The sequence below is a fragment of the Macrobrachium rosenbergii genome, chromosome 49, assembly GCF_040412425.1.
Source record: "Macrobrachium rosenbergii isolate ZJJX-2024 chromosome 49, ASM4041242v1, whole genome shotgun sequence".
NCBI lineage: Eukaryota > Metazoa > Arthropoda > Malacostraca > Decapoda > Palaemonidae > Macrobrachium > Macrobrachium rosenbergii.
This window is the reverse complement of record NC_089789.1, coordinates 19,768,606-19,781,105: the sequence shown is the minus strand read 5'-3', so window position 1 is coordinate 19,781,105 and position 12,500 is coordinate 19,768,606. Positions and strand designations below refer to the sequence as shown.

General features: G+C 35.7%; 1 protein-coding gene across 3 annotated transcripts in view; it reads right to left on the bottom strand.

The window, feature by feature from the left end:
• The window catches only part of LOC136832145 (uncharacterized), a 136,653-nt gene that overhangs the window by 96,992 nt on the left and 27,161 nt on the right, over positions 1-12,500 (bottom strand). For all 3 annotated transcript variants that reach the window (XM_067092828.1, XM_067092830.1, XM_067092829.1), the window contains exon 2: positions 6,226-7,070. In XM_067092828.1, the coding sequence (XP_066948929.1) occupies positions 6,226-6,268 (43 nt within the window). In that variant the 5' untranslated portion in view covers positions 6,269-7,070. The remainder of the gene's footprint in view (positions 1-6,225; positions 7,071-12,500) is intronic.

Here is a 12,500-nt window from a genome sequence, read left to right as displayed (position 1 = left end):
TTCAGAAATAAATTCATGTGAGCATATAAAAACGAGAAATAAACTTTGATTTTCCACATGTTCTTCCTTTTCTTTATGAACATTTGTCAAATCATTTTGACTGATTTATTTTCAATGACCCGAGTTCTGTGTTTAGTATTTTTTAAACCGTATTTTTTTTTTGGGGGGGAGCACACTTGTCGTTTATGAACAACATATGTTTTTTTCAGGTACTAATTCAAGTAGTCGAGCTATCTCTCTGTCACTCTGTCTGTCTGTCTGTCTGTCTCTATCTATCAGCCTATATGTATATATAGATATATATGTATATATATGTAATTCTAATAGCCACAATGCCCTCTTAACTTCTCGAATTCTTCGCGGTTTTTTGGGGGGGCATTGTGGCTATTAGAATTACATATGTGTCTGGTAAAAGTGACCAGTAGATTCTACATGAATATATATACATACATATATATATAATTGTATATGTATATATATATATATATTTATATATTTTCATGTGTATATATATGTATATATATATGTTGTGTATATATATATATATATATATATATATATATATATATATATATATATATATATATATATATATATATATATATATGTATGTATGTGTGTATGTATGTATTTACATACACACCAATATCTTAGGGATTCCTTCACGTGTGTAAGATTGTTTAGTATTCCGGTGGCCCCAGAGGATTAACTTTTGCCCAGGCTTCTGGTTCCAGAGGGGAGCTTGGATTTCCCAAGAAAAAAAAGATGTGGTGTTACATAAGCAAGGAACTCAGGAATGTGTCAGAGATGCATCCTTTCTTTTCGGGATACTTAGATCGCACCTTATGTGGAATTTTTCTTTATTTCTCTTTATTTTTAGTTCTTGAAGATTTTACTGTAGTTTATTGATTATTAGTCTCCTGCTTTTTTCTTATCTTAATGATGCGATGCTGTGAAACATAAACAATAACGAAAACTTTACTACCATTTCTATGAGAAACGACTATTTTTAAAACCTTGATATATGACTTGAAACTTTATAACATTAGCACAAGACTCTTACTTCTCGAAACTACGTAAAACTCCCTTTGCGGCAAAGTTTACGTAAAGCCATCAGAGCTGTAACCTTTTAGTTCTAAGACAATAAGACAGTTACTTTAACTTTTACACCCATTATACAGTCAGTGTAACCTAAGCATAAAACTAAAGTATTGTTCCCAGAAATGGAACTTCTAAGTTGGTATTTGCTTAGCACAGCCGGTTGTACAACCTTAATTTATAAACGCCTTGTCTATAGCTTACGCATAGTACTGCTGTTTCTATGACGGACACAAAAAAAGCTATACTCTCGCACAACACAACTGTTGTTAAAATATTCAATAAAAAGACCATTTCTTTAACCTATGGACGATGTTACTCCTTATAGAAAAAACGGGAATTTCCATAACTTTTGCATAAAACTATGATTTATGTAACCTTTCAGATAAAACGATCATTTTTGTAACGTCTCCACGGTGCCATTTTCATGTAACCTTTTGGACAAAGCGGCAATTCCCATAACCCTTGCAACAAGCACGTCTGTAAAATAACCTCTTAGGCACAATGACAATTTATTCTGATCTTGCATTGTAGTTTCCATAGCCTTTAGGTAAGATTCATACTTCAAAGATCCTTCATATTCTATTGGACACAACCTTACAAAGTATCACCATCATCTAAATGGAAAAGAAAATGCGTAAACATCTCACATACACGTTTCCAAAATTGAATTGATTATATCCTGAACTCAAAGGATGACTGATTAGATAATTAATTGTTTTAATTGGCTTTGCGACGTGAATGGTTATGGAGGACGGAACCAAAATGAACCATAGCAAAGGAAACGCGTTAAAATGATCGTAAAATTAAAATCATTTGTTTGTTTCCCTTCTTAAATTGTCAAAACGTCGAAGACTTTACTTTTACCAAACGTCTCCAAAAGATTTAAGACCTTTTCCTTACCAACGCACAATCAGAGCTAAATTTGTTTATATTAGTGTTGTCTCACAATAACCAACACACTTGGTTTAATTTTGCCACCAGCTATGGCTGATTTTCGTCTATATTTTGTAGCATTAAACCAAGCCGCTTGTGTATTGAAGCCAAATGATGCAGGGAAATTTGGCGCCAGTGGAGAGTTTCACAGATATTGCCTGCATTCTGAGAGGTTTACACCAGTATGAAGAAAAACGCTGCATACACGGTGCAACATTTTTCACCAATATGGAAAAAATTATACTGAGAAGTTATTCACAAATGGAGGAAAAATACTACCCACACGATTCCGTATTTCTCACCGTTATAAGTGCTGCCGCTCAGTGCAATATTTTGAGCCAAGATGGTGCAAATTTTTTGGCCATCAATCCTAGAAAAAAAAAAAACATTTGACATCGAAACTCAAAAAAAGATATTAGAAATTTGCTCAAGTGATAATGCCTGAAGTTCTCAGTCGAAAGTCGAGAACACGTGTAAGAACACTTGATTATTTAGTAGAAATGTATGTGGCGTTAATAAAACCCTTCCAACAATTTTGGGAGGTTAATTACTTGGGGTTGAAGAAACCCCTCTTTAGCTGTTGCACCTGTCGTTGGGAACAAATGCAGAAGTTGGGTTAATTATGCGACACCACATTATTGGCTTCTCACAACAATAGTATCACGCTTAGTGTAATGAGAGAGAGAGAGAGAGAGAGAGAGAGAGAGAGAGAGAGAGAGAGAGAGAGAGAGAGAGAGAGGCGAGAGAGAGGTAGGGAAGGAGGGAGAGAGAGATATCTTCCGATTATTTGCTGCATTTAGGCATGAAAATTTATTGTTCAGGTGATTACATGATATATATATATATATATATATATATATATATATATATATATATAGAGAGAGAGAGAGAGAGAGAGAGAGAGAGAGAGAGAGAGAGAGAGAGAGAGAGAGAGAGAGAGAGAGGCCTTTAAATATTTAGTGCTGTGGAGCTTCATAGTCTTCAGTTCATTAATAAAGAGAGAGAATTCTTAAACTGTTTGGGAACTTAGCTGTAATGCGGCTTATGGAGATACCTGGTTACCGTTGCGGGTTGGTATGAATTTGACGATATTAAAGCTTCAAACGTGATGTAAACGCAAAATGAACGGCTAAATAAAACTGGTTTTCACACAAATTCAAAGATCAAACGGTAGTGTCGCAAACTTCTCACTCTTTGCATCCCGAACATTCGAATTCACTTACCCCTGCCGTACTTTAACAACGATTTAACCTGCTTCTTTTAAGATCAAGATCCTTCTGCTCACACAATTTCCCTACGTAACAGCTTTACTCCTGCAGTCTCCCAGTTTTAAAATGTTTCAAGATTTTTTTTTTTCACCTAACTGCTTCCTATCTCTTGTTCTTGATGCCCAGTGGTTCTCTGCATTTTTCGGCCCATGCACCCTTTCACCATATGCCAGAATGTCATTCCCCGCACTCCCCTTTCCAAAATTGTCTGCCTCAAAAGGCGCATTCCAGATATGTAACAAAATACTAAGACAAACACACAAGCTAGCGGAGAGAAAGACCAGCATGGCCTCTCAGTAGTGCGGAACGATACTCGCTGCGTTTTGTGTGGTCCTAGAGCCAGTTTGAGCCTGCCAATCTTTGGTCACAATTCCCCCACAAACTCTGAAATTCTGAAATTCCCCCCTGGTTGAGAACCGATGCCACCTCTTTATTTATATTTTTGAAGAGTTAGAACTGGAATGGCACCATCTGAAAATATTCTTTTCTTTTTTAACTTATTGCATTTTTCTTATATTCTTTGGGAGACTGCAAAGTCTGTCACTGACCTGTTTGGTTTGTTGTTCGCGGGTATGTACTTATTCTGTATAATAATAGTAATAATAGAGAATAAAAATTCTGCATTTGTGCTGTTTATATATTTCTCGTTGCCGAAATATGAACATTAGCCAGTTGTTGACCAGTATGAAAGTGGAAGAGAAGCGAGTCATAAGAAAAATTGAGGAGACTCGATATAAGATTAATTCGCACAATGCAGTCATCGTTTTTAACAGGGCATGTTTAAGAAAGGTTCTGTTTCCCTCCAATAATAATAATAATAATAATAATAATAATAATAATAATAATAATAATAATAATAATAATAATAATAATAATCATAATAATAATAATTATTATTATTATTATTATTATTATTATTATTATTATTATTATTATTATTATTATTACTCATGAAGAGCGACAATACATGCAAGACTGAGATGAGTGGTAAGGTGACTGCAGGAGACAACGCACTACTGGTGAGTCTTCTGATATTGTGAAAGTTTTCTCTGCGAGGGTTCCTTCCTTGATTCAGCAGCTACAAGGACATAAGGCAGCTTCAGGACTTAAATATTACACGTACCGACAAAGATACTGAAGACCAAACATCTTTAACTACATTAGTTCCTGAGATTTAAAGGGGAAAAAATTTAAGTTCCTGAGATTTAAAGGGGGAATTAAGTTCCTGAGATTTAAAGGGGGGGGGAATTTAAGTTCCTGAGATTTAAAGGGGGGAATTAAGTTCCTGCTATTTAAAGGGGGAAAATAAATTCCTGAGATTTAAAGGGGATTAAGTTCCTGAGATTTAAAGGGGGAATTAAGTTCCTGAGATTTAAAGGGTGAAAATCAATTCCTGAGATTTAAAGGGGGATTAAGTTCTGACATTTGAAGGTAGAGAATTTAAGTTCCTGAGATTTAAAGGGGGTGATTAAGTTCCTGATATTTAAATGGGGAAAAATTTAAGTTACTAAGATTTAAAGGGGGAAAAATTTAAGTCCCTGAGATTTAAAGGGGGAAATTTAAGTTCCTGAGATTTAAAGGGGGGAAATTAAGCTCCTGAGATTTAAAGGGGGAAAATTTAAGTTCCTGAGATTTAGAGGGGAAAATTTAAGTTCCTGAGATTTAAAGAGGGGGAATTAAGTTCCTGAGATTTAAAGGGGGAAAAATTTAAGTTCCTGAGATTTAAAGAGGGAAAAAGTTTAAGTTCCTGAGATTTAAAGGGGAAAAAATTTATACAACTTTTAGCCGATAAATTGACCAGTACTCTTGAAAACTAGGTCAAGGTGAAAAATTTTGCAGGAAAAGCAGCTACCAAAATCAAAGGAATATATCCACAAGGTTTGATCAAAATCAGACGAAAAGAAAATGTTGCATCTCTGAATTGTCTTGTGACCTTGAAAAATAGGCCAAGGTCAAATATAGTTGGAAAAATAAGGCCAAGATCAAACATAGTTAGAAAAATAATTTCCAAACCTTACCTTTACCTTCCAAGTTTCATCAGATGCAAAAGAAATACAATGTTGATTTTCACATTGGACTGTCCTTGAGAAACAGGTAACCATAATATTTGGGAGAACAATAACCAGCCACAAAAGGTACCTAGTTATGATGTTAATAATACCACCAAAAGTGATACTATTTGACCCAGTCGAACGACAATTGTGAGAGCCGAGTCTATTTCTTTTATATGACAGTCACAGAGAATGAACCAATGGAATAATGAAAAAACAGTGTGAGCAAAGGGATGGCTGAAAGAAAGAATGATTGTGCAAAAGAATAAATGAACAAAAGAATGAATGAACAAAAGGACTGGAACCATCTGTCCACCTGTCATCCCAATAGTCTGTCAGAAATGCGAAAGAATTCTGTCTGGCTGGCTGATTTTCGAACCATGAAATCTTAAAAAAAATTGTGACAAAAGCAGTATATTATTGGGTGCATGTGTAATACAGAATGGTATCAGTCTAGGCCTAGAGATGAGTAATATTTTAACCAGTTGTAAATTGCATATAAATTTCTAAAAGCTGACATACCAATGTTAAAAATGAATATGAAATCACTGGAGAATGTGGAAAGCGCTAAATTATAAAAGCCTATTAACATACATCACTTTAAATAATTATTTGTACCAGCATGGTGAATCTTTAGGCCATTTTAGTGAATACCAGAATGTTGAAAGTGACCAGATACGTTTCAGTGCAAAACATACGAAATATTCAATTCCTATTAAAGTATAATGATTCAAGGGATTCCAAAATTCACTGTTTTTCGACAGTGTGATAATTTGAATGCAATGATACACCGTGGTGTCTACTGTTGGTTATAAGCCGGAGATAGAAATATTCATGAGGAGAAAATACCAACTTAAAATCAAAGGACTTACCTATAGTCCCCAAGAACATGGCGTATGACAGAATGGAATACATAATCGACGGAGTCCCAGGAATGCAGACGAACCAAAATAATTTTCTTGTTGGGTAGTTGTCTTTTCTTTGTTTCTCCTCTTTCTATTGCCTTTTCCTCTCCTGGGCTCTCTTCTTCCCCTCTTCTCCTATTACCCAACGCACCTTCTGGGAGTGACAAGAGAGAGCTGTGTGACAGAGAGAGAGAGAGGGAGAGAGGGAGGGAGACACACACTCCAGATCAGAAACGCGCCTTCAATGGGCTCTCGAGAGAGAGCGCGACCAAGTTTCAACAACTATGGGACAACAACAAAAGCACTTAGTTCGAATACATTGGAACCGATGCTTAGTCCTGGACTGAGTGAGGCGGCCCCCTTACCTCGCTCTCTCGTCACTCTTTCTCTGCCCCTCTCTCTCTCCCTCTTTCCTCTCTAAATCTCTCATGCTTCTTCCATGAAGCCACCAGCAGTCGAGGTCGCTAATTGTCTTCTCCAGATGCCGGAAGGACTTTTTTCATGAAGGCATATCGTCGGTTTTGTGTCTTCTTCCGCCTGAAAAGCCTCACGTCTGTTGCTCCACCAGAAATATACTTTTCTTCTTAAACTGAGAAAGCGGCTTTAATTCTACCTGGTTTTTTCCGATGAAAAGGCTATATACATCACTCGCATCAAAATGAGTATGTTTTGAAACTCACATTTCTCGTCACAACGTGTGAATGGAGATCACCGATATTTTGGAAACTGTCACACTTCTTATTTTCTAAGAAAATATCGTCAGACGCTCCACGTTTAGTTGTTACTTTCTTTAGAGAACTCGAATCAAGCTCCTGTGGAAGAGAAAAGAGGAGGATACAATAAAAATTTTAAAAAGTTCAGGATGTGGGAACAATAATGATTCGTTTTCTTTGAATTGACTTTTTTTTATCTTAATGGTTATATAGATGTCAATACCATAATTATTATCACCACTACACTGTTAGCAGTATCATTAATGATATTATTACGCACAAGAAGTAAACCCAAATTTTAATTACTCGAGGAATGGAAAACCCATATTTTGAAAAAGTTAAATAGTGCAGAGGCTATATAAGGAAAACAGAAAGCAATAGCAACAGGTAGGAAATAGAAACTTATTACATCGATTATGATAACATAAATGAAAAATTTTCCGGTAATTCTAAATCTAAGGGCAATAAAACATTAATAATTATACAGAGTCAATTTCTCTGTTGTTAATGAAGGTTGGGTTTTATTCAGGCCAGGCAACACTTACGCAAAATCCTTGATGTTGAGAGGCCTCTAGATCAGTGGAGAGACAACATTAGATCTGGTCAGTCCTTGGATGGGTGACCTACAACCAAATCATTAATAGGACGGGGCATGTTATCTCATTCCAAATATCAGTATTTAGATCATTGCAACTGGTTTGAGGAGTCTAGTGTGGACCGAATTTGGATAGAAATGCGTTTCAAACCAACAGATCTTAACGGAGCAACGAACACTCGTCAATTCTCTCTCTCTCTCTCTCTCTCTCTCTCTCTCTCTCTCTCTCTCTCTCTCTCTCTCTCTACGTCATCTACGACCTACAGCAGCCGACTAAACACTATCAAAGTCAGCAGAGGCATACCGGATTTTAGAGAACGGTTCGAGAATCGAACGCGGGTTGTCCAGTTGTGAGCAAGACGCGCTACCAACTTGGACCATTTTCGCTTTGGACCTTCGCCTGCCAACTTTCGACGTTTCAAGAAAATGCATTGATACCAAATCATGTTTTGAAGGAAAGAAAGAACTTAGATTAATGGGGTATATTCGAATAAATCAAAAGCTTTCTACAGGTAAATGCAAGGGCGATCTCTATCGCTATCTTGGTTTGAGCAAACTCTCTTGATTTGGACGTAACTCCATCGCTTCCAACTTGGATCATCCCATTATTATTATTATTCGTTTATTATTATTATTATTATTATTATTATTATTATTATTATTATTATTATTATTATTCAGAAGATGAACCCTATTCATATGGGAGAAGCCCACAGGGACCGTTGACTTGGAATTCAAGCTTCCAAAGAATCTGGTGTTGATTTAGAAGTGACAGTGGGTAATAAGAAATGCTGAAAGAGGAAATCAGTTGTTAGAGAAGAAAAAATAAGTTAACAAATTAATAAATATATAGATGAAAATGTAAGTAAATTATTTAAATACAAGGAGAATTGTAGGGAGGTAATGCGAGGTAATGGTATCAAACAAACTTTGAGCAATGAGGAAAACACTGAGAAAGTCAAACGCAGAGAGGTAAAGAATAAAAAGAGTACATTATAAAACGAGAGAGAGAGAGAGAGAGAGAGAGAGAGAGAGAGAGAGAGAGAGAGAGAGAGAGAGAGATTTCACTACTGGATGGTTTATACAACAGTCATTTCTGGACCAGCCCTTGGGTCATACAGCTTTCATAGTGAGTCTCTCGGTTTCTCTGTTGTTAACAAAGCCCTTGCCACCTAACGTAAGCTTAATTAAACCTTACGTCTCCTCTGCCTAACGCGGCAGAGAGAGAGAGAGAGAGAGAGAGAGAGAGAGAGAGAGAGAGAGAGAGAGAGAGTCCAAGGCTCTTGACAAGAATGGACTTCAGACCCTCCTCTACTGACTCTCCAGAAGCCCAAGTGAACGTTATCACTGGCTCGTTCAGTAAGATAGTTTGGTCATTAGGGGTTCGTTCATTTAGATACTTTGATATTTCGTACGCAATAATAATAGCATTCACTTCAGTAACACCTCCAGCAAGAGTGTTTGTTGCTTATTAGCAAAAGGAGCGCGATTCATCAAAGGGTAAGTTCAACATCATTCTGACAGTAAACTTACAGCAAATAAAACATTCTTCTCGGATCATTCAGTAAGTTGTTTCGATAACGCATCGTAAATATATAACATCAGTCTTAAAATCACTACTTCTTTAAAACTGTGGAGTGGAAATGCTAACGATAAATTGTTTTCCCGCGAAGACACTCGCCTGGGATGAACTCCCAACCTCCCGTCACTTACAGAACGCGGCAGTAGCTTGCGAAACGCGAAAATGAAAGATGGCGCCTACGATTCGCACAGTAATAGCTCATCTCTCACTTTCAAAGGTCATCGCTCAAAATCAGTCATCTCTCACATGAAATGATGCTTTGATTAGAGATCGTAGAAAATTATTCATTGTTCTTCACTATCCGCGATGTGCTAGCAGCAACGTGGAACAGGGCAGAAAAGCAATTGATTTTTTTTTTAGGAAGCCTCAAGCTAACTAAATGATCATGAGTTAAAGACAGTGATTAACTTAGCTGCAGAAAATAAGCAGAATAGAAAATATCTCATTAATCTTTAGTTAGGAATAAGAAACTAAACCAATAAGCATTATATACACACACAGATACTCTCTCTCACACACACACACATATATATGTACAGTACATACAACATACATACATACATACATATATATATTATATATTACATATATATATATATATATATATATATATATATATGTATATATATATATATATATATATATATATATATTATATAATATATATATGTATGTATGTACAACAGACAGACACACACTTAGTAATACATATATACATATATATACACACACACACACACATATGTATATATATATATATATATATATATATATATATATATATATATATATATATATATATATACAGTACATATATATATAATCAATTTGATTATTTACCATTACATACATATATATATATTGTATACATACATTTGTATGTCTGATATATGATGTATAATGTATTTATATATATATATATATATATATATATATATATATATATATATATATGTAATACATGTATATATGTATATATAATATATATATATATATATATATATATATATATATATATATATATATATATATATATATATATATATATATATATATATATATATATATATATATATACAAGGACATAGGTCTTCAAAATTAAATGTCTGTCCATTGCCTGTAGAAAACACAAAACTATACCTTGGTTTTAAAAGCTGTTTGATCTAACGACTCAAGCAAACCTTTCATCTCGACATCTACAATTCTAAAAAAATAGTTTTGATTAAAATAAAATAATTTGAAATTCCTTCACTCTTCTTTTACAATGTTATATCTAACAAACGTTAAAACTTATTTGCAACATTTTTTAAAACCTGTATATTATGGCAGGATAATTTGTTTGATTTTTTATTGCCTGTTATGCAAAATGTTTTCAAACATGATTATTTAACGTGGAAATCAACATGAGTTTTTTATCCCCTGCCATCCAAAATGTCTAAAAGTGCAATATCGTGTTACATAAAAATCAATTTGATTATTTATCATCACTTGCCATGTAAAATTTGTATGAGCAAAGAAGCTTACAAATTGAAAATCGGTAAATCAACTTCGACAAAATCAGTTACACTACCGGATATCTGATGCTTGGAAAATGCTCCAATAGAGAGTCTGTACACAATAAGCCTATGCTGTTGTTGCTGCATTAAGTTGGCTCTAAGCTGTTATGGGCTCTTGCTCGTATGGGCTGCCTTCAGCGAATGCGAAAACATGGTGTGTTATGATAACCTTCCAGACTTTTTTTAACTACCACTTTTTAACAGAATGAGATTATCCCGTAAACTGGCCTGGATAAACTTCTATACCTTGGGATAAACGTGAACCGTAATTATGAGGAAAGGGGCAAATCCGCGTATTTAATGAATCAGGTTAGAGGAATTCGGGAAAGCAAAAACGGAAAGAGAATTCCAACGCTTGTCATTCGAGGACATGAAATCATACAAATTACTCGAAATGTTATTATTTTCCTGCTTTTACACCGCCAAAAGATTACCTCGTATTTTCCTTTGAGAGGCAGGTATATCAGTGCCCTCCTGGTCAAGTCCAGCCTCCCTCGTTCCTTTTCCCTTTTTCTTTACCTTTTTAATTCATTTTTATTCCTTTTGGAATTACGGTCGAATCATGTATTGTTTCATCATAAGTTAAAGTTAAGTATATCTTGGTTTAACCAGACCACTGAGCTGATTAACAGCTCTCCTAGGACTGACCCGAAGGATTAGATTTATTTTACGTGGCTAAGTACCAACTGGTTACCTAGCAACGGGAGCTACAGCTTATTGTGGAATCCGAACCACATTATGACGAGAAATGAATTTCTATCACCAGAAATAAATTCCTCTTATTCTTCACTGGCCGGTCGGAGAGTCGAACGCTGGGCAACAGCGTGCTAGCCGAGAGCTCTACCCACCCCAGTTTTACCTCTGTTGAGGCAGGGCCTCATACCAGTACACTCTTGCTCCGTGAGCAACTTGCAAATAGGGTGGTAGGATTTTACCTGCAATTATACTTGGAATTGTTTTAGCTTCTTCACTGGTATGGCCCCGTTAAGGCCCCAGGGTTAAGGAATCTAAGGCCCTCGGGCCAGATCTGACCCGCAAAGAAGTTTGGACACACCCGCTGGAGAAAATGGAGAGGAATGATGGAAAATAAGAGATAGGAGTGATTAGCATCTCCCAAAACTTATATTATGAGACAATTCAAAATGGAAGACCCAAACGAGTTAATACTCATCCGCCCATTCCTTCTTTTTAAATCTAATACTTCAAGAATAAAGAGAGAGAGAGAGAGGAGAGAGAGAGAGAGAGAGAGAAGAATAAGACGAGTATTTTACCACAGAAGAGAAAATCAGACAGAGAGAGAGAGAGAGAAGAAAAAGACGAGTATTTTACCACAGAAGAGAAAATCAGACACCTCTCTCTCTCTCTCTCTCTCTCTCTCTCTCTCTCTCTCTCTCTCTCTCTCTCTCATTTTCTGCTTCTGATACAAAATCACTCAGAACTGCTCCAAGTTTTAATTCTCTCTCTCTCTCTCTCTCTCTCTCTCTCTCTCTCTCTCTCTCTCTCTCTCTCTCTCTCTCTCTCTCTCTCTCTCTGAAGAATTTACTCATTTAATTCCCTTGAAGGACACAATTACTGAAGCACAGTTCTTTGAAAGCCTTTTTGAAAATATTGTCGGATACGAAACCGGATGTGTCACAGCTTCGACTGCAAGGGAGAACCAGCAATCAAAATTTCGGCAGAGAAGAAAGCCTTCATTTTATTGCTTTAAGAAATAATGAAAAACACAGGGATAGCTCATAAACCGGATAAAATTCGCTGCATTTCATCTATAAAGAGACATTACGTGCGAAGTCTCT